This window comes from Excalfactoria chinensis, unplaced genomic scaffold (genome assembly GCF_039878825.1).
Source record: "Excalfactoria chinensis isolate bCotChi1 unplaced genomic scaffold, bCotChi1.hap2 Scaffold_85, whole genome shotgun sequence".
NCBI classification, from domain to species: domain Eukaryota; kingdom Metazoa; phylum Chordata; class Aves; order Galliformes; family Phasianidae; genus Excalfactoria; species Excalfactoria chinensis.
In genome coordinates this window covers 381,768-403,415 of record NW_027315717.1, presented here as the reverse complement: position 1 = coordinate 403,415, position 21,648 = coordinate 381,768, and the positions used below count along the sequence as shown (strand labels likewise).

At 47.5% G+C, this 21,648-nt stretch overlaps 2 protein-coding genes across 2 annotated transcripts; one reads left to right on the top strand and one right to left on the bottom strand.

Annotated features, from left to right (window-relative positions):
* The first annotated feature begins 2,127 nt into the window (after nucleotides 1–2,127).
* On the top strand, nucleotides 2,128–12,181 carry LOC140265357 (olfactory receptor 14J1-like). The gene is made up of 2 exons (XM_072361271.1): nucleotides 2,128–3,030; nucleotides 12,053–12,181. Exons 1-2 carry the CDS (start codon nucleotides 2,128–2,130, stop codon nucleotides 12,179–12,181), a joined length of 1,032 nt encoding a protein of 343 aa, XP_072217372.1.
* Nucleotides 12,182–12,658: 477 nt separating this feature from the next.
* LOC140265356 (olfactory receptor 14A16-like) lies at nucleotides 12,659–13,615 on the bottom strand. The gene has a single exon (XM_072361270.1). It carries the CDS (start codon nucleotides 13,613–13,615, stop codon nucleotides 12,659–12,661), a length of 957 nt encoding a protein of 318 aa, XP_072217371.1.
* Nucleotides 13,616–21,648: the final 8,033 nt, after the last annotated feature.

The following is a 21,648-nucleotide window of genomic DNA, read 5'->3' as shown; positions in this document are numbered from 1 at the left end:
CTGGGCCCTTCTCAAATCCCACATCCTGTGATGAGACACAGGACACACATGGGACATGCACTTCATAGCATCCTTGCACGCCATGCAGAGCCTGGGATCTTCTGTCCCCATGTCTTTCTTTTAACATCATACAGACCTCCATTCCACTGCCCCAGGAAGGATCCTTAGTCAGCATGAGGTTCTCCCTGCCAAGTGTCTGGGGATCAGGGCTAGGCCTGTCTGCTTCATAAGAAAAAGCAGGGGTTTCTCAGCATCAGAGCCACCATGCCAGTGCCTTTGCCTGCCTGTACTCATGGCTTCCAATTTTCTGCTCTAACAAGTCCCTGGGGAAGCTTGCTTGTTAGTGTCCCTCAGTGGCCCATTAATACTCCAAGAAACTTCACTGTTACTTCTGCCTTTGTTTTGTTGAGCACTTTGTGCAGTCTTCTCTCTGCACTGGAGGTTGACAGACTCGGCTTCAAGTGCCGCCTGGGGCCCATTATCACCTGAAGAGCCTCCTGAGCCTTGTGCCTTCCTGACATCATCTTAAGGTATTCAGAACCAGTACAGCAAAATAGAGAGCAATATGGAGAGAGCTTAAAGTGGCCGAAGCCAGCAGTCGTTTACTGTTTATTTATTTATATTTGAGTTTAAACAAGTCATTAAAGCAGCACTGTGCAACTGGTATCAATCCGGAATGTTCCCAATGAGTTCTATTCTGTTACTATGTGGGCAAATGTCCTCCTCAACCTCCCCACCCTATTTCTACTCACATTGGCCCCATGGGACTTGCATCCCTTTTTTTCACATCAATCTTCTCCTCTGCATTCACCCGCTCAGTGTTAAAATTCATATGCACCAGCTCCAACTAGCTTTTCACAGAGAACCAGAAACACATGGTCCATGAAAGAATTCCTTTTGTTTTTGGCCAACAAACAGCAGGAAAAGTGTTGCAATTGAATGAACACTAAAACACAGTGATCAACTGCATGCCATGTCCATTCCGCTTCTGTTGAGGTTTGTCTTTCACTGGGAATATTTGTACAAGAAATGAGTTAGACACAGTCATGATGCTGTTGACTTTCAGGAGCTGTTGGCCGTCAGGACCCAGGGATATCTCAGGGGAGAGGAGTGGGAAGGATGAAAGTGTCATCCGATTCTGTTGTGCTGGGCTCCTGGGACTCAGGGAGCTCATACAAATGGGCAGTGCTGCAGAGAGACATCTGTGCCCAGGAGCAGCTCTTGTGCACAGCACAGCCGGCAGGTGACAGAAAGAGAGGAGAGAAAGGGGAGAGACCTTGCAGGATGTGAATGGTCTGAGCGGGATGTGAGCTCAGTGCAGGAGCATTGCTCACAGATCACGACACGGTAAGTCTCACTGCAGACCGTGAGCTGCTTTTCATAGAGGGTTAACTAAAAGCGGGACTAAGTGTGGATAGTTCTGAAGCAGAACTGGCTTCAGGCACTGCATGTTTCTTTTCAGGGGAAAAAGACTTCTGTTTTAGCTGAGGGTTTCCATTCTGCAGTATGAAAGCACAGCCCTGAGGGCTGCGTGTCTCAGCACAGCTGCAGTCTGTGCAGATGGGGCTGCAGGCGGGTGCCAAGGGCTGTCCAGCAGAGCAGGGTCCTTGCTGTTCAGGGGGAGATGTGTGAGTGGAAGGAGTCCCCCGGCAGGGCTTCTGCTGCCACAGCTGCTGCCTGTGGCAGAGAGATCACAGCTCCACTGCACAACTGAATGTTTGTAAGGGTGCTTTGCAAGAGGAGAGCCAAGGCAGGGATTTTCTATTTCCTGGTCTGAGGGAAGGAAAGAGGATTGGAGGGAGAAATCTAAAAGGGGCATTCAAACATAAACACAGCTCTGAGGCTCCCACATTCTTCTACAGTCAAATGCTTGTTTCGTGAACTATCACATAAATATCCAGGAGGCTGATATATGATTAGGAAAAGAGAAGGAATTAAGAGCTCCATAATCTTCCACTCCTTAAGTGATGGTGAAGATCATGAAAATAAATTCAAGCTCTGGAGTTAAATGAATATTTTTCATTTTTCTGTCATTCATAGTGTAGCAAGAGGAGTGTCTCTAAGAATGGTGTGGACTTGTCATTATCTTCTGCACTCTGAACAGGACTCCAAGCCCAGGATCAGCAGATGCCCAACAGCAGCTCCATCAGCGAGTTCCTCCTCCTGCCGTTGGCAGACACGCGGCAGCTGCAGCTCCTGCACTTCTGGCTCTTGCTGGGCATCTACCTGGCTGCCCTCCTGGGAAACGGCCTCATCAGCACAGCCGTAGCCTGCGATCAGCGCCTGCACACCCCCATGTACTTCTTCCTCCTCAACCTGGCCCTCCTCGACCTGGGCTGCATCTCCACCACTCTCCCCAAAGCCATGGCCAACGCCCTCTGGGACACCAGGGCCATCTCCTATGCAGGATGTGCTGCACAGCTCTTTTTCTTGTTCTTCTTCCTCTCAGCAGAGTTTTCATTTCTCACCATCATGTCCTATGACCGCTACGTTGCCATCTGCAAGCCCCTGCACTACGGGACCTTGATGGACAGCAGAGCTTGTGCCACCATGGCAGCAGCTGCCTGGGGCACTGGGGTTCTCATTTCCCTGCTGCACACTGCCAGTACGTTTTCACTGCCTCTCTGCCAAGGCAATGTTGTCAACCAGTTTTTCTGTGAGGTCCCCCAGATTCTCAAGCTCTCCTGCTCAGCCTCTTATCTCAGGGAAGTTGTGCTTCTCTTTTTTGGTTCCAGTTTAGTCTTTGGGTGCTTTGTTTTCATAGTTGTGTCCTATGTGCAGATCTTCAAGACCGTGCTGAGGATGCCCTCTGAGCAGGGACGGCACAAAGCCTTCTCCACGTGCCTCCCTCACCTCGCTGTGGTCTCTTTCTTTCTCAGCACTGTCTTTTATGCCTACCTGAAGCCTCCCTCCATCTCTTTTCCGTCCATGGACCTGATGGTGGCACTTCTGTACTCGGTGGTTCCTCCAACATTGAACCCTGTTATCTACAGTATGAGGAACAGGGAGATCAAGCACGCTCTCAGGAAGGTGTTGCAATGCACAATATTCCAGCTTCCATAAAGTGCTAATCTTCCTTACACAGTTCTCTGTTGTGGTTCTTTGTGTTTTATGCGCCTGTGATTGTTTGATTGCAGATGATACAGCAATCTGCAGAAAAATGTTGCAAATTATTTCACTTCTATCCTGCCTTCTTTCTGTTTTCTCACTCCAAGATCTCGTGTAAACAATGAATTGGATTCCCTGAACAGGTTAAGAGATAAATAAAAAGCTTTCAAAGTTGACTTTCCCTTCGCTCTTCTCTCTTCCTACCTTGTATGTGTCTGGTTCAGGTACAGCCTTAGCCACAGACAGCTGCACAGTGTAATCCTTTCAATCCTGCTCCCTTTATAGTGCCACACTGCTCTCAAGTCCTCACATATGTGCAGGCCTGAGAGGTCTTGCGTGTATCACTAAAGTCCTGTTTTCTCTACAGCAGCACTCTGGGACAGCAGTCAGTAGTCGGTAAAATGAATGGCTGTGCCAGGACTGGTCTCCTTGCTGGCACTGTCTTGGGGTTATCTAGATCAATCTATGTCCATGACAGATGGGGCAGTAGGCTTGTGGCCCCCTTGGGCCCCAACAAATTAAAAGGGAACAGGGTGGGCAGATGGGAGCTAGGCTCAAGGAAACCAACAGAACAGTGGCAATGACCTAAGGAGGAAAACTTGTTTTACTAACCATAATATGTGGAATACGAATAGAAAAACTACAAAACCATGACATTCCACACCCTGATTCTACATCATTACATCATGCTTAGAAAACATATCTATATACAAATAAACAATATTTAAAGTGCATTTCACACATAGGCCTGTATATATCTATATACATGGAATTACTGACTGCACTCCCCCAACATCAGATTCCCTTGTGGTACACATTGAACATGCCCATCTTTCTGCATTACCTACCAAGTGTACCCTGGTCCCTGGGCAAGAACAGTTCCACGGACAGGTTTGCCATTTCCAGAGGCTGGAAGGACCCAAACAGCTTTTCCCAACACGTTCTTTACATGTACAGCATGAACCTTATCTCCTTCTATAGTGTGTAGGGAGCTAGATTGGCTAGGACCATCACGATTGACAGATCCTCTAGTATTGACCAACCAAGTGGCTTCTGCCAGATGCTTCTCCCAGTGTATAAATGTTCCGCCACCCATTGCTTTCAACATAGTATTCAACAACCCATTGTATCATTCACTTTTACCAGAAGCTGGTGCACGGTAGGGGATATGATAAATCCACTCAATGCCTTTGACCCAAGTATTTCTAAGGTAATTTTTGAAAGGTGTCCCATTTTCAGACTCAGTTCTTTTTGGGGTGCCATGTTGCCACAGGACTTGTTTCTCAAGACCCAATATGGTGTTTTGAGTGGTAGCATGGGGTACTGCTTATCTTTCAAGCAACCCAGTGGTTGTCACCACCATGGTAAGAACATAAAGCTTACCACTGCGAAATCGTGGCAAGGGGAAATCATCAACCTGCCACGCCTCCCCATATTTATACTTTTGCCATCGCCCTTCATCCCAGAGAAATTTCATTCTCTTGGCTTGTTTAATTATGGCCCATGTTTCACAAGCTTGAATAACCTGAGCAATAGCATCCATAGCTAAGTCCACCCTTGGTCTCTTGCCCACTTATATGTTGAGTCTCTTCCTTGATGTCCTGAAGTCTCATGGGCCCACCGAGCTTGGAATAATCCACCCTTGTTCTGCTAGTCCAAGTCTGTTTGAGCCACCTCAGTTCTGGCAGCTCGATCAACCTGATGGTTATTTTGTTGTTCTTCAGTAGCCTTACTCTTAGGCACGTGAGCATCTACATGGCACACCTTTACAACAATATTCCTTATTCGGGCAGCAATATATTTCCACAGTTCAGCAGCCCAAATAGGTTTTCCCCTTCATTACCAGTTGTTTTGTTCCCACTGCTGTAACCAGCCCCATAAGGCATTTGCCACCACCCATGGGTCAGTATAAAGATGAAGCATTGGCCACCTCTCCCGTTCAGCCACATCTAGAGCTAGCTGAACAGCCTTTACCTCTGCAAATTGGCTTGACTCTCCTTTGCCTTCAGTGGCCTCTGCAACTTGTCATGTGGGACTCCATACAGCAGCTTTCCATCTGCAACGTTTCCCTACAATATGACACAATCTGTCTGTGAATAGGGCAAATTTCTTTTCATTTTCTGGTAGCTCGTTGTATGGTGGGGCCTCTTTAGCACGTGACACCTCCTCTGCAGGTGATGTCACAAACTTTTTACCCTCAGGTCAGTCCATGATCACCTCTAGGATTCCAGGACGGCTGAGTTTCCCCATCCGAGCTGGTTGTGTGATTAGTGAAATCCACTTACTCCAAGTGGCATCAGTAGAATGATTTGTGGAGGGAACCTGTCCTTTATAGATCCAATTTATTACTGGCAAGCGAGGTGCTAGAAGGAGCTGTACTTCTGTACCAACTACTTCAGAAGCAGCCCGAACACCCTCATACACGGCTAAGATCTCCTTCTCAGTTGGAGTGTAGCGCTCTTCAGACCCCTTATACGCTCGACTCCAAAATCCCAGGGGTCGGCCTCGGGTCTCTCCTGAGGCTCTCTGACACAAACTCCAAGTGGGACATTTCTCTCCAGCAGCAGTGTCGAGGATGTTCTTTACATCCTGTCCCGTCCGTACTGGCCCCAAGGCCACGGCACGGGCTATCTCTTGCTTTATCTGCTCGAAAGCTTGCTGCTGTTCAGGACCCCATGAGAAATTATTCTTTTTTAGTGTCACCTGATAGAAGGGGCTCACAATGTGGCTGTAGTTTGGGACATGCATTCTCCAAAAACCCACTACTCCCAAGAAAGATTGGGTCTCTGTCTTGTTGGTGGGCGGAGACATAGCAATGATTTTGTCAATCACATCTGCTGGGATGTGACGACGCCCATCTTGCCATTTTATACCTAAGAATTGAATTTCCTGGGCAGGCCCCTTCACTTTGCTGCGCTTAATAGCAAAACCAGCTTGCAAACGAATTTGGATTATTTGCTTTCCTTTCTTGAAAACTTCCGCTGCTGTATCACCCCACACAACAATATCATGAGTATACTGCAAGTGCTCGGGAGCATTACCCTGCTCCAAAACAGCTTGGATCAACCCATGGCAAATGGTTGGGCTGTGTTTCCACCCCTGGGGTAGACGGTTCCAGGTGTACTGAGCACCTCTCCAGGTAAAAGCAAACTGTGCCCTACATTCTGCAGCCAATGGGACGGAAAAGAAGGCATTAGCAGTGTCAGTGGTGGCATACCACTTGGCTTCTTTTGACTTCAGTTCATACTGGAGTTCTAGCATGTCTGGTACAGCAGCACTCAATGGTGGTGTGACTTCATTCAGACCGCGGTAATCCACCGTCAGCCTCCATTCTCCACTGGCTTTACGCACTGGCCATATGGGACTGTTAAAAGGCGAGTGAGTTTTGCTAATCACTGCCTGATTTTCTAGTTGACGAATTAACTTGTGAATGGGAAGCAAGGAGTCCCTATTGGTACAGTACTGCCGTATGTGCACCACTTTGGTGGCAATTGGTACCTCTTGGTCTTTTACCTGGAGCAACCCCACAGCAGAAGGATCATCTGACAGATCAGGTAAAACTGACAGCTGCTTAACACCGTTTGTCTTAACAGCAACTATCCCAAAGGCCCATCGATACCCCTTGGGATCCTTGAAATATCCCATCCTGAGGTAATCGATACCCAATATACATGGAGCCTCTGGACCAGTCACAATAGGGTGTTTTTGACAGTCTTTACCAGTGAGGCTTATTTTGGCCTCCAGTATAGTCAACTCTTGGGAGCCCCCAGTCACTCCATAGATATGGATTGATTGTGTCCCTTGGTGACTTGAGGGCATTAGGGTGCACTGTGCACCAGTGTCCACCAGGGCCCTATATTTCTGTGTTTGGGATGTGCCAGGCCACCTAATCCACACAGTCCAGTATACTCTATTGTCCCTTTCCCCCCACCTGGCTGGGGGCAGGGCCCCTCTATTGGTTACTTTGGTTGCTTGCAGCAACTGGAGCCTTCCATTTTTTGGAAGAGTTCACCTTGGTGGTGGATCTGCCTTGTAATTCTTTCACTTGTGCCTGGACTGCAGAAGTGGGTGATTTATGCCACTTCTTCATATCCTCCCCATGATCATGCAGGAAAAGCCACAAGGCACAATGTACGGCCTTACTGTTGTCATTTGCTCGGACATGAGGCTGTCCCCTTTTTATGACTGAGATATCTGATGATACAGGTTGGGAGGAAATCACGTTGTTTAGCTCTCCCAATAGGCACTCGTGGGAATCCTGGTCCCCATCATCTGGTACCACCATGGATCCATCAACAACAGGCACGGTAGTCAATCTATCTATAATATCCTTTTGTGTATCCTCCATTTTGTTTAACCTTTCAGTTACCTTGACAATGGCTGAAATATAAACTTCAACTTCTATAGAGCTTACAAATAACTCAAGATCATGAAGTCTACCAACCAGTTCATTCAAATGGGGTCTCCTTGCCTCTTTGCCATATATTATTGCAAGTGCACTGGCATGCTTTTCTGGTTCAGCCCTTGTAAATGCACGCCACATATTTTGCGTAACATGGATTGTCTCAGGATCATGTAATTGGTCTGGGTCATTATGAATGAAGTGGGGGCTGTGTAGCATTTCCACCAAAGCATTTTCTCTCAAATATTGGATACCTTTCTCCATATCAGTCCATTTCTTTTTCTCAGGCATCAAGTCATCTTTGAAGGGGTATCTTTCTTTTACTGCTAACAACATTTGCTTCCAGAGGGTGTAGGTCCGATCTTGGCATGTGCCAATACCTCTGTCCACACCTGAGTCCCTGGCAATGCCACCCAGTCAGCGAGCTTCATTGCCATCATCATGGTTTTGCAATGTTGTAATTTTTTGCTATCAGTATTCCACATCATAACATCACGATAAAGCATGTATAATTTTGACGAATGTGCTGTGCACAGAAAGAAGACTGCATGTCCCAGAGAACATCACTGTCAGTCATATGACACGGACTCTATATAATCTCACTTCAGTGCTGGACTCGCTCTCTTGGATCCTTCCAGCCATGGGGGAGTGTGTGGAAGCGTTCCAGCTGTTTTGCCTAGAGTTACAGTAGGCCTCTTGGTTTCGGGACTCATTCTCTCTTATTTTACTTGTTTCGTTAGCCTTAATTCCAATTATACTGTATTATTCTGTGTTATCCTGTATTCCGACATAGTATTTAGTAAATAAGTGTGCCTCCTTAGATCGTTGCTGCTGTATTTATTTTCCATTTCCCTTTTTCCCTTTTCCTTTTGGGATTGCGGCCCTGCAGGCCGTCTATTCCCCTGTCATGGGTGCAGGTAGATTTTAGGTTAACCCACGACAATGGCTTTTGTTCAGTCAGAGGGAAAATGAGCTATAAAAGCAGAGATAGGAAGGAGTTAACCAGCTTCCATTTGATGTGGGATGAGTCAATTCCTAAAAAAGCTGCATTTGCTGGCAACAGAGTGTATCAGGATGAGATGCAGAGATCGGGGGTGACTTCATCACTGACACAGTCCCCAGCTGTGGTGGCACTTGATGTAACAGCTACTTTAGCACGGGTTTGACTTGAGGCTTGTGGGCAGTCCTGTGGGCTTCAGTATGAAAGGCAGGTCCTTCCGTGTTGCTCGCGTTGAGGAGCAGTTAGGGACAGCCAGAAATAAGCTGTAAGCACCTTAGCATCTTACCTGGTGTGGGGAGCAGCCTTAGACCCTGCTGCACAGATACTGAGGAGGAGGCAGGGGCTGTGTCTTCTCATAGCAAGCAGAACCTGTTGTTCTCTCTCCTGCGTAGCTGTGGCCAACACGATAGCTTTGTCAGCTCTCACATGCAGCAGTTCACAACCCCCTCTGATTCACCAGAGCAGTCTTTCAAAGGTCTGTAGTGTAAAACACATCACCCTAAAGTTACAGATTCACCTCTTTGAAGAGATTTGTTTTTCGCATGGTCCCATTTGCAATACAGTTCCCCATATGACAGCAGGCTGAGCAGTGCTTACCATATGACAGCAGGCTGAGCAGTGCTTACCATACGAGTGATGCTATCTAAGCACATCCAAACCCATGATTGCTTCCGAGCAGACATGGAGAAATGGACATCAACAAACGCAATTCTGGTTTGCCAGGAAGACCTGGTGTGCAAGTTCTAACATGTACCACACAGCAGGCAGGAGAAAAGAAACTCCAGATTAGCTGAATTCCTTCTGCAACCAAACCTGTGTATTTGAAGGAGCCTGCTTCAGCACACAAGTGTTTGCAGGAGATCAGTCCTCATTGCTCAAGTGTTTGTCACAGGGAAGCAGAAATACGCTTTGGTGACACAGCTTCTTCATGGTTCAGCCTACAGTTTTGTGCTTTCTTGGCACCTGAGTGATGGATTGCTCTTTTCTGAATGAATCTCTTCTCAGAAAGGCCTTCCATGCAAGGGCTCTGGGGCTGTGTTAATCCAAGAAGAATTTTATAGAGCAGCAGCTATGGTTCAAGATAAGGACTTGACTGAGCAGATAAACAGAGTGAGAACCAAGGACACCTCTAGGAAAAGAATGAATGGCTCGTGGCTTTGAAGAGGGGTTTTAGGGTTGTTATTGCAGCAGCTTTTCTCCAATTAATGTGTGTGATTTTTGAACACCCTCGTCTGTCTGCTGTAAAAGTATGTCTTTTCGGGCAATAAAGTTGGAGGTTCTGATGTGCTCATATTGAGTCATGTCATCACTTCCCGCCTGTCTGGTATAGTGAACTGACTAGATTTTGGGACCAAACTCTGGGAACTCCACAGCAAGTGTTGCCCAAATAGGGACCCAGGATTGAAGGTCAGCATGTTCACAAAGTGTGAATCAGACAAAGAGCAGATACGTCAGGGGGCAGAGGCGCCTAGACTGACTGAGAGGGGTCTGCATGGTCCGGAGGACAAGTGGAGGATGCGTCCAGAGGATCTCCAATTTGGGTACTGCAGGTGGTGGGACGCGGAGCTGCAGTGCACCATGGAAAGAGAGGTAGCCCTAAGTCTTTTACAACACTTTTTAGAAAAGAGGGGAATTAAAAGGCTTAAGCATGTACCAGGGCTTATAGCCTTTGGGGCTGCAAAGGGTGATTTAACAATGACAAATCGTATATTAAGGTAGATGAATGGAGGAATTTCTGGGACTCTTTATGGAACTTAGTAGTTGATGATGATAAGACAGCAAAGAAACTGATGAAGCCATGGCAGGAGGTTATAAATAGTTTAAAAAAGTATAACGTAGAACAGCAAGAAGCTAGTGAGAGCAAAAGCAACTTGGACGATGGTGGGAATGGGAAAGTGTTAGAGGAAGATAGTAAAACCTTGAGAAGCTGCAGGACTTGGAACTGCATATGAAGGAGGCATTGGTCTTTCCGAGTGCTCCACCGATGTCTTCACAGCCCCTGTCTATGCTGCTTCCCCGCTCCACATAGCGATCCTCCATCTTTGCGTTGGTCTGGTTACTAAAGACGCAATATTGGTGGGACAGTGGCAAGCTGTGTCTCAGCTCGCTTGCCTGGTGATATGCAACCTTCAGGGAGCTGCTCGGTCGGAGCATATCAAGGATGGACCAGCCACTCAAAGTTTCCTCCAAGAATGAGGGCTTAAACATGTTACAGGCATTGCTCATTCTCCCATGGGACATGCTATCACTGAGCACACTCATCAAACATTGAAATCAATTCTTAGAAAACAAAAAAACAAAAAAACCAAAAACAAACAAACAAACAAACAAACAAACAAACAAACAAAAAAAAACGGGAGACACACCTCAAGAAAGTTTATGTAAGGCTTTGCTTGTACTGAATCTTTTGAATCGTGACCATACAGATACAGATCATGGATCATCATTGTGGGGCCTCCCCAATGCTCAAGGAGTGGCCAAGGGTTAATGCTTGGAATATGGCCACAGGACTTGGGAAGGTCCTTTACCACTGATAACTTGGAAGTTGTGGATATGCTTGTATTTCCACAGGGACTGGCCGTATGTGGGTTCCAGCATGATATGTTCGGCCTCATCTCAAGGCAGAAAATAGCATCCAGCCTTTATAGTAACTGGAATTGTGTGCCTCTTACAGAGTGGTATTGCTTTGTAACTTGTTGTGTTATAGATAATATTAGTAATGATTTGACATATTGTGTGATTTTCAGTGTTACCAGGGCAGTCACAAGAATTAGAATTTTAGGCAAATTTTAGCATTATCTAGGATGTGCGCCCCCAGTGGCGCAGTGGTATAAGCTGCTGCCTGCGGCACTGGAGGGCCCGGGTTCGAATCCCCCCTGTGGTGCAAGGGGTAGAAGTGCCACTTTGCTACACAGGGGGCTCGAAACCTGGGAGTTGGACTCGATGATCTCTAAGGTCCCTTCCAACTCGCACGATACTATGATATGTGTGTTTTTTTGTTTTGTTTTGTTTTGTTTTGTTTGTTGTTGTTTTCTTTTCTATGTTAGTAATAGATAGAATGTGAATTAATCAGGATTTGATGTAATCAATGCTAGAATCTACAGGAATAGACCTTTTAATAGCACTTTTAATGTGTTAGTACTGCTCGGCTATGATGTCATCAGCCTACTAATTAGGTTTTTACTAAATTTGCAAAAACAAAACCTGGAAAGGAATCCCGGGCAAAGGGACAACCCTGTATCATAGAATTAATGCTTCTCAGGGAGCTGGGTGCACTTGGTGGGTGATGCAGAAAGATGGGGATGTTCAATATGTACCACAAGGGAATCTGATGTTGGGGGAGTGCAGTCAGTAATTCCGTGTACATATATGTATACAGACCTGTGTGTGTAATGCATTTTAATTATTGTTAATTTTTATAAAGATATGTTTTCTAAGCAAGATATAGTGATGCAGAATAAGAGGTGGAATGTCATGGTTTTGTAATTTTTCCTATTGGTATTACACATATCATAGTTAGTAAAACAAGTTTTCCTCCTTAGGTCATTGCCGTTGATCTGGTTGTTTCCTTGAGCCCAGCTCCCATCTCCCTACACCGTTCCTTTTGCCATTCCTATTTGTTTGGGGTAAGGGGGCCCATGGCCCTACTGTCGCTTCTGTCATGGACATAGATCTAGATAAGTCCATGACAGTACCAGCAAGGAGACCAGCGCTGACACAGACGTTCATATTGCTGGCTACTGACTGCTGTCCCAGAGAGCTGCTGTAGAGACAACAGGGCTGTTGTTAAACACACAAGACCTTCAGGCCTGCTCAAATGCGAGGACTTGAGAGCACTGTGGCAGTGTAAAGAGAGCAGGAATGAAAAGAGCATGTTGTGCTGCTTTCTGTGGCTGTAGCTGCCCCAGACACAGGCAAGGTAGGAAGAGAGAAGAGCTAAGAAAAAGTCTATTGTGAAAGCTTTTTATTTATCTCTTAGCCTTTTCAGGGAATCTGCTTCAATGTTTACAGGAGCTCTTGAGATGAGAAAACAAAAATGAGGTAGGAAAGAAGTGAAATAATTTGCAACATTTTTCTGCTCAGATTGCTGTATCATACACAATCAAACAATCAAATATGAATAAAACATAAATAAAAATCACTGGGAATCATGTGAGGAAGTTGTGCCTATATTGAAGATAGAATATTGCATACTGCAACACCTTTCTGAGACCCTGCTTGATCTCCCTGTTCCTCATGCTGTAGATAATAGGGTTCAGTGTTGGAGGCACCACTGAGTACAGAACTGCCACAATCAGGTCCATGTATGGAGAAGAGAGTGAGATGGGCCTCAGGTAAGCAAAAATACCAGTGCTGACAAACAGGGAGACCACAGCCAGGTGAGGGAGGCACGTGGAGAAGGCTTTGTGCTGTCCCTGATCAGAGGGCATCCTCAGCACAGCAAGGAAGATCTGCACATAGGACACAACTATGAAAACAAAGCAGCCAAAGACCAAACTGACACTAAAAATGAGAAGCACAACTTCCCTGAGATTTGATTCTGAGCAGGAGAGCTTGAGGATCTGGGGGATTTCACAGAAAAACTGATTGACAACATTGCCTTGGCAGAGAGGCAGTGAAAACGTACTGGCAGTGTGCAGCAGGGAATAGAGAAATCCAGCGCCCCAGGCAGCTGCTGCCATGGTGGCACAAGCTCTGCTGTCCATCAAGGTCCCGTAGTGCAGGGGCTTGCAGATGGCAACGTAGCGGTCATAGGACATGATGGTGAGAAGGGAAAACTCTGCTGACATGAACAAAACAAAGAAAAAGAGCTGTGCAGCACATCCTGCGTAGGAGATGGCCCTGGTGTCCCAGAGGGCGTTGGCCATGGCTTTGGGGAGAGTGGTGGAGATGCAGCCCAGGTCGAGGAGGGCCAGGTTGAGCAGGAAGAAGTACATGGGGGTGTGCAGGCGCTGGTCGCAGGCTACGGCTGTGCTGATGAGGCCGTTGCCCAGGAGGGCAGCCAGGTAGATGCCCAGCAAGAGCCAGAAGTGCAGGAGCTGCAGCTGCCGCGTGTCTGCCAACGGCAGCAGGAGGAACTCACTGATGGAGCTGCTGTTGGGCATCTGCTGTTCCTGGGCTTGGAGTCCTGTTCAGAGTGCAGAAGATAATTACCAGTACAGACCATTCTTAGAGATACTCCTCCTCCTACAATATGACATGATTTCATTCTCCTACAACAGTGTACATTTAGCACCATTACTTGCATTTCATTTCATGTTGTTCAGCATTCCATAAGCAGAAGCAGCATTTGGAGCTCTAACCTTCCTCTTATTTTATTATATTATCCCGTCTTCCTGGATATTTTCATCTGTTTCATGTCTCATATCTTTACCCCAACTGCTCTTAGAACCCCAAACCCAGTCACTGTGCCTTTCAGCTTCAGTTAGAAAAAGCTGCCTGTTCCCAGGTTAAGTGAATTATTCATGTCTGCTGAAAATGATGATCGTTTCAATTGGTTCCATCCTTTGAGAAAGAGGAGACTGACAGCACATCATGTGTGACTGTTCAAAAAACAAGCAATTGATTGAAAAAAAAATTCTCAGAACTGTGACAGCCCCTTTTAGATTTCTGCCACCAATGTTTTCTCCCTTCCCTCAGACCAGGAAATAGAAAATCCCTGCCTTGGCTCTCCTCTTGCAAAGCACCCTTACAAACATTCAGTTGTGCAGTGGAGCTGAGATCTCCCTGCCACAGGCAGCAGCTGTGGCAGCAGAAGCCCTGCCGGGGGACTCCTTCCACTCACACATCTCCCCCTGAACAGCAAGGACCCTGCTCTGCAGGACAGCCCTTGGCACCCGCCTGCAGCCCCGTCTGCACAGACTGCAGCCGTGCTGGGACACGCAGCCCTCAGGGCTGTGCTTTCATACTGCAGAATGGAAACCCTCAGCTAAAACAGAAGTCTTTTTCCCCTGAAAAGAAACATGCAGTGCATGAAGCCAGTTCTGCTTCAGAACTATCCACATTTAGTCCCGCTTTTAGTTAACCCTCTTTGAATAGCATCTACATGGTCTGCAGTGAGACTTACCGTGTCGTGATCTGTGAGCAATGCTCCTGCACTGAGCTCACAGCCCGCTCTGACCGTTCACATCCTGCAAGCTCTCTCCCCTTTCTCTCCTCTCTTTCTGTCACCTGCAGGCTGTGCTGTGCACAAGAGCTGCTCCTGGGCACAGCTGTCTCTCTGCAGCACTGCCCATTTGTATGAGCTTCCTGAGTCCCAGGAGCCCAGCCCAGCAGAATAGGATGACATTTTCATCCTTCCCACTCGTCTCCCCTGAGATATCCCTGGGTCCTGATGGCCAACAGCTCCTGAAAGTCAACAGCATCATGTCTGTGTCTAACTCATTTCTTGTACAAATTTTCCCAGTGAAAGACAAACTTCCATAGATGCAGCTTGGTCATGGCATGCAGTTGATCACTGTGTTTTACTGTTCATTCAGTTGCAACACCTTTCCTTCTGTTTGTTGGCCAAAAACAAAGGGAATTCTTTCTTGGCCCATGTGCCGCTGGTTCTCTGCGGAAAGCTAGTTGGAGTTAGTGCAGAGGAGTTTTAACACTGAGCGGGTGGCTGCAGAGAAGAGTGATGTGAGGAAAATTGATGAAAGTCCCATGGGACCAATGTAAGCAGAAATGGGGTGGGGAGGTTGAGGAGGAAATTTGTCCACACAGTAACACAACAGAACTCATTGGGAACATTCAGGATTGATACCAGTTGCACAGTGCTGATTTAATGTTTTGTTTTAACTCAAATATAAATAAATAAACAGTAAACGACTGCTGGCTTCAGCCACTTTAATCTCTTTCTAGATATCTCCCCATTTTGCTGTACACGCTATGAAAATTTGAAGAGGATGACAGGAAGGCACAAGGCTCAGGAGGCTCTTCAGGTGATAATGGGCCCCAGGCGGCACTTGATGCCGAGTCCGTCAACCTCCAGTGCAGAGAGAAGACTGCACAAAGTGCTCAACAAGACAAAGGCAGAAGTAACAGTGAAGATTCTTAGAGTATGAATGGGCCCACTGAGGGACACTAACAAGCAAGCTTCCCAAGGGACTTGTTAGAGCAGATAATTGGAAGCCATGAGTACAGGCAGGCAAAGGCACTGGCATGGTGGCTCTGATGCTGAGAAACCCCTGCTTTTTCTTATGAAGCAGAAAGGCCACTTGGCACTTGAGGGAGAACCTCATGCTGACTAAAGATCCTTCCTGAAGCAGTGGATGGAGGTCTGTATGATGTTAAATGAAAGACAAAGGGACAAGAGATCCCAGGCTCTGCATGGGGTGCAAGGATGCTGTGAGGTTCATGTCCCATGTGTGCCCTGTGTGTCCTTGCAGGCTGTGGGATGTGAGAATGGCCAAGTCTGAACAATCAGTCAATCCCAGTGGAACTCTGAACTTCAGATCTCTCAGTTCCTGTGCCCACCTTTGCACACCCTCCCATAGTTTGATGTCCTTTATGTTCTGTGTTGCCCAGAATTGCACCCAGTGCTCCAGATGTGACTGTAGCAATGTAGAGCGGAGAGGGGTGATACTTTCCCTCACCCAGCTGGCAGTACCTTGCTTGATGCACTCCAGGGGACCACTGGCTCTCCTGGCTGCCTGGGCACATTGCTGACTCATGTTCAATTTGATGCTGACCATGACCTCCAATCTTTGCAGTCAGACTTCTCTAGTGTCCCATATCCAGTCAGTGTGTATGTCCAGGGTTGCTCCTACCCAGGTGCACAATCAGGCACTTGTTCTTGTTATGCTTTATGCACTTGGTGCTTAGGAACAACTGGTACCCACTTCTCTGACTTGTCCACATCTCTCTGCAAGTCCTCTCCACCCTCACTGGACGCAACAGCACCTCCAATCAGCAAATTTGCTCAGAACAACTCCAAGTCCTGCATGCAGGTCATCTGCAAAAACATGAAAGAGAAGAGGCCCTAAAATGGAGCCCTAAGGAAACCTGATAGTGACCATCTACCAGCCCGATGGATCCCATTGACTGTAAACTTTTGGGCCTGACCTGTTGGCCAACTGCTCACCCACTACGTTCTGTTTCTGTCTAGCTGCATGCAGGACATTCTGTCTAGAAGGATGCTGTGAGAAATAGTATCAAAAGCTCTACGGAATTCCTCAAGGATTTCATCCATTTTCAACTGGATTACCTTGGTCAGCTAAATGGATAACCGTGTCAGAAAAGGATTTGAAGTTAAACAGGACCGTCCCCTCAGGAACTTGTGTTGGCTGCGACCAATGACAGAATTGTCTTTCAGCTGTTTTTCCATAACTCCCATCACCATTGCCTCCATAATTTTACCAGGCACTGGAGTGAGACTGACAGGTCCATAATTGCCCATGTCATCATTCTTGCTCTTCCTTACAAGGAGACAACATTTACCAGCTTCCTGTCAATGGGCATGACCCCAGAGTTATTTAGTTGCAATTGAAATGAGAGCCCAGAGCAAATTAAGGTGTCATCAGTGAAAGAACGTACATGTGCCATAGCTTTGCAATGCCTTGAACTCCAGAGTATGCCACAGATGGAGCAGAGAGGAAGGCCTGCCTCTTCTGTTGTGACCTCCTCCATTTGGTAAGCAGAATGGTACATGGGCACTGTGACTCTGCTCTGATCTGCTTGCAGGGGAAAGATGACGGGAGTTGCTCTCATGTCAGTGCAGATAAAATCACTTCCTCTTTATCCCTTTTTTCCTCTGTAAACTATTCCACTATTTGTACCCTCATTTACACTTCCACACACCCTCAAGTACACTTCCATATGCCATCAACAATTACACTTTCTTATACCATCAAAACAGTTTGTCAAACAATACTGTTTTTTAGATCCATATACACCCTTACTACCATATAACTTTTCCATGAACAGTCTGTATTATTCAGTTATAAACACCAGAACCAGCACTGATTGGCCCACCTCTCTCACACAGTTCCTTGCAAGCAGAACATAGTATTACATAAATTGGTTGACACTCATTAAAAAAGAAAAATAAAAAAGATTTATTTATTTATTTATTTATTTATTTATTTATAAAGTATGTTATGAATAGAAGGAAGACTAGGGAGACTGTGGGTCCCCTACTAAGTGAGGGGGGTATTCTGATAATGAGGGATGCTGAGACACTGGAGATACTGAAGGCATTCTTTGCTTCTGTCTTCAGTGAAAAAGATCTCCCTCAGGAATCGCAGACCCAGTGAGAGGGTCTGGGGAATGGAAGGCTTGCCTTTAGTCAGGGAAGAGGTGGTCCGTGAGTGCCTAGGCCACACCAATGTTCATAAAGCCATGGGATCTGATGGGATGAATCCATGAGTGCTGAGAGAACTGGCAGAGGTGATTGCTGAACCGCTCTCTATCATTTTTGAGAGGTCTTGGAGAATGGGGGAGGTGCCAGAGGACTGGAGGATAGCCAGTGTCACTCCGGTCTTCAAAAAGGGCAAGAAGGAAGATCTGAGTTATTACAGGCTAGGCCGCCTCACCTCAGTCCCTGGAAAGGTGATGGAACAGCTTGTGCTGGATAACATCTCCAGAAAGCTGGAAGAAAAGGAGGATATCAGGAGTAGTCAGCATTGGTCCACAAAGGAGAGGTCATGATCAACCAACCTGACAGCCTGATATGACATTGTCACCAGCTGGGTGGATGGGGGGGAGAGCGGTAAATGTCGTCTACCTTGATTTCAGCAAGGCATTTGAGATTGTCTCCCACAATATCCTAATAACAAAGATAAGGAAGTGTGGTATAGATGAGTGGACAGTGAGGTGGGTTGAGAACTGTCTGACTGGCAGAGCACAGAGGGTCATCACTGGCAGTGCAGAGTACAGTTGGAGTCATGTAAGTAGCTCCTGGGTAGTATACCAGGGGTTGGTGCTGAGACCGGTCTTGTTCAACGTCTTTATCAGTGACCTTGACAAGGGGATAGTGGCCACCCTCAGCAAGTTTACTGATGATACGTAGTTGTGAGGATTGGCTGACACGCCTGAAGGCTGTGCTGCCATTCAGTGAGACCTGGACAGGCTGGAGAGCCAGGCGGTAAGAAACCAGATGAGGTTTAACAAAAGCAAGTGTAGAGTCTTGCACCTAGGAAGAAATAATTGCATGCACAAGGACAGGTTGGGGGATGAGCTGCTGGAGAGGAGCTCTGCAGAGAGGGACCTGGGTATCCTGATGGACAACAGGTTGGCCATGAGCCAGCAGTGTGCCCTTGTGGCCAAAAAGTTCAGTGGCATTCTGGGGTGCATGAAAAAGAGCATGGCCAGCAGGTTGAGGGAGTTGATCCTTCGCCTCTAAACTGCCCTGGTAAGGCCTCATCTGGAATACTGTGTCCAGTCCTGGGCTCTCCAGTACAAAAAAAGACAGGGATCTATTGGAAAGAGTTCAACAGAGGTCCACAAATATGGTGAAGGGTCAGAAGCATCTCCCCTATGAAGAAAGACTAAGTGAGCTGGGTCTGCTTAGCCTTGAGAAAAGAAGAATGATAGGGGACGTGATCCAGTGGCGCAGTGGTTTAAGCTGCTGCTTGTGGCACCGGAGGGCCCGGGTTCGAATCCCCCCTGTGGCGCAGGGGTAGAAGTGCCGCTTCGCTACACAGGGGGCTCGAAACCCGGGAGTTGGACTCGATGATCTCTAAGGTCCCTTCCAACTCGCACGATACTATGATACTATGATGATAAATATCTGAGGTGTGTGGTCAAAGTGGCAAGACCAGGCTCTTTTCAGCAGTGTGTGAAGTCAGGACAAGGGGTAATGGACAGAAACTGGAGCATTGGAAGTTCCGACAAAATGAGTGCAAGAAGTTCTTAACGGTGAGGGTGACTGAGCACTGGAACAGGCTGATCAAGGGGGTTGTGGAGTCTCCTTGTCTGGAGATATTCCAGATGGACACCTACCTGTGCGCCTCCCTGGTGTTCCCCAAGGGTCTGGTGCTGGGGCCTGTCCTCTTCACTATCTTTATTGATGTCAGGGATGAGGGCATTGGGGGCATCCTATGTACGTTTGTGGATTACACCAAATTGGCTGGGAGTGTGGATCTGTCTCGGGTTAGCAAGGCACTACGGAGGGATCCAGACAGGCTGGAGAGCTGGGCTGAAGCCAATAGGATGAGGTTCACTAGTCCAAATGCCATGTCCTGCTCTTTGGGACCTGGGATGGACTGCTCAGGGTGTTGGTGGTGTCACCAGACCTGGAGGTGTTCAAGGAATGACTGGATGTTGTGTTGAGGGACATGGATTAGTGGGAACTATTGGTGGTAGGTGAACAGTTGGACTGGATGCTCTTTAAGGTCTTTTGAAACCATGGTGATTCTATGATTCTATGATACTGTGTCCTTCTCTTGGTGCCCTTTTAGTTTCAGCAAACACTCTCTGGGAGGACTCACCACATGTCTGGAACTAGTCACTGACCACTAGAAATCTGGTATTAAATTCAACAGATTTTAATGTACTGTCATGATGCTGTTGTCTTTCAGGAGCTGTTTGCCATGAGGATCCAGGGACATCTCAGGGGAGACAAGTGGGAAGGATAAACATGACATATTCTTCTGCTGAGCTGGGCCGGGCTCCTGGGACACAGGGAGCTCTTAAAAATGGGCAGGGCTGCAGAGAGACAGCTGTGTACAGGAGCAGCTCTAGTGCACAGCACAGCCTGCAGTTAAAGGAAGGAGAGGAGAGAAAGGGGAGAGAGCTTCCAGGATGTGTACGGTGTGAGCAGGCTGAGAGCTCACTGAAGGAGCATTGCCCACAGACCATGACAAGGTAAGTTTCACTGCAGATGGTGCAGCTGCATTTCATAGAGGGTTAACTTAATCTGGGACATCCCATAGCAGATCTGGCTGCAGGCACTGCATGTTTGTTTATTGCGGAAAAAGCCTTCTGCTCCAGCTGAGGGCTTCCATGCTGCAGCATCAGAGCACAGCCCTGAGGGTTGCATGTCCCAGCACGGCTGCAGGCTGTGCATGTGGGGCTGCAGGCGGGTGTCCAAGGCTGTCCTGCAGAGCATGGTCCCTGCTGTGCCCCAGGGGCTGTGTGCCGGCTATGGGACTCTGCCGCCTGCCAGGCTCAGCACTCAGCCTGCCCGGGGAGCTGTCCAGGGTGCTGCGGGGAGACGTGTGGGGGAAGGAGCCCCCCGGTAGAGGGGCTTGTGCTGCCACAGCTGCTGCCTGGGGCAGGGGATCTCAGCTCCACTGCACAGCAGGATGTCTATGAGGGTACTTTGCAAGAGGAGAGCCAAGGCATTGATTTTCCATTTCCTGTTCTGCTGGAAGGCAAAAAGGATTGTTTGCAGAAATCTAAAAGGGGCTGTCAATTTTGAGCACAGCTCTGAGACTCCCAAATATTTCTTCAATCCTTTGGTTGTTTTGTGAACAGTCACACAGAATGCACAGAATGTGCATTTAGCCTCTCCTTCCTAAAAAGATAAAACTTATCGCTGTTTTCTGCAGACATTAATACTACACTTGTCCTGAAAAGAGGCTGATTTCTCTAAGAAAAACTAAATTGCACAGAGGCTGGGGCTGGGGTCATGAGGAGCTGCTGGAAAAGAGAGGAAAATTTCCAGGAGGCTGGGATATGATAAGAATATGAGAAGGCATTAAGAACTGCCTAGTCTTCTACTCCGAATGGGATGGTGAAGCTCGCAAAAGCTGGAGTTAAATGAACATTTTCCAAAAGGAAAGGAGAACTTTTATAGTATAGCAGGATGTGTGTCTTTGAGAGTGTTCTGGACTTGTCATTGTCTTCTGCACTCTGAACAGGACTCCAAGCCCAGGAACAGCAGATGCCCAACAGCAGCTCCATCAGCGAGTTCCTCCTGCTGCCGTTGGCAGACACGCGGCAGCTGCAGCTCCTGCACTTCTGGCTCTTGCTGGGCATCTACCTGGCTGCCCTCCTGGGCAACGGCCTCATCAGCACAGCCGTAGCTTGCGATCAGCGCCTGCACACCCCCATGTACTTCTTCCTCCTCAACCTGGCCCTCCTCGACCTGGGCTGCATCTCCACCACTCTCCCCAAAGCCATGGTCGACGCCCTCTGGGACACCAGGGCCATCTCCTACGCAGGATGTGCTGCACAGGTCTTTTGCTTTTTCTTCTTCCTCTCAGCAGAG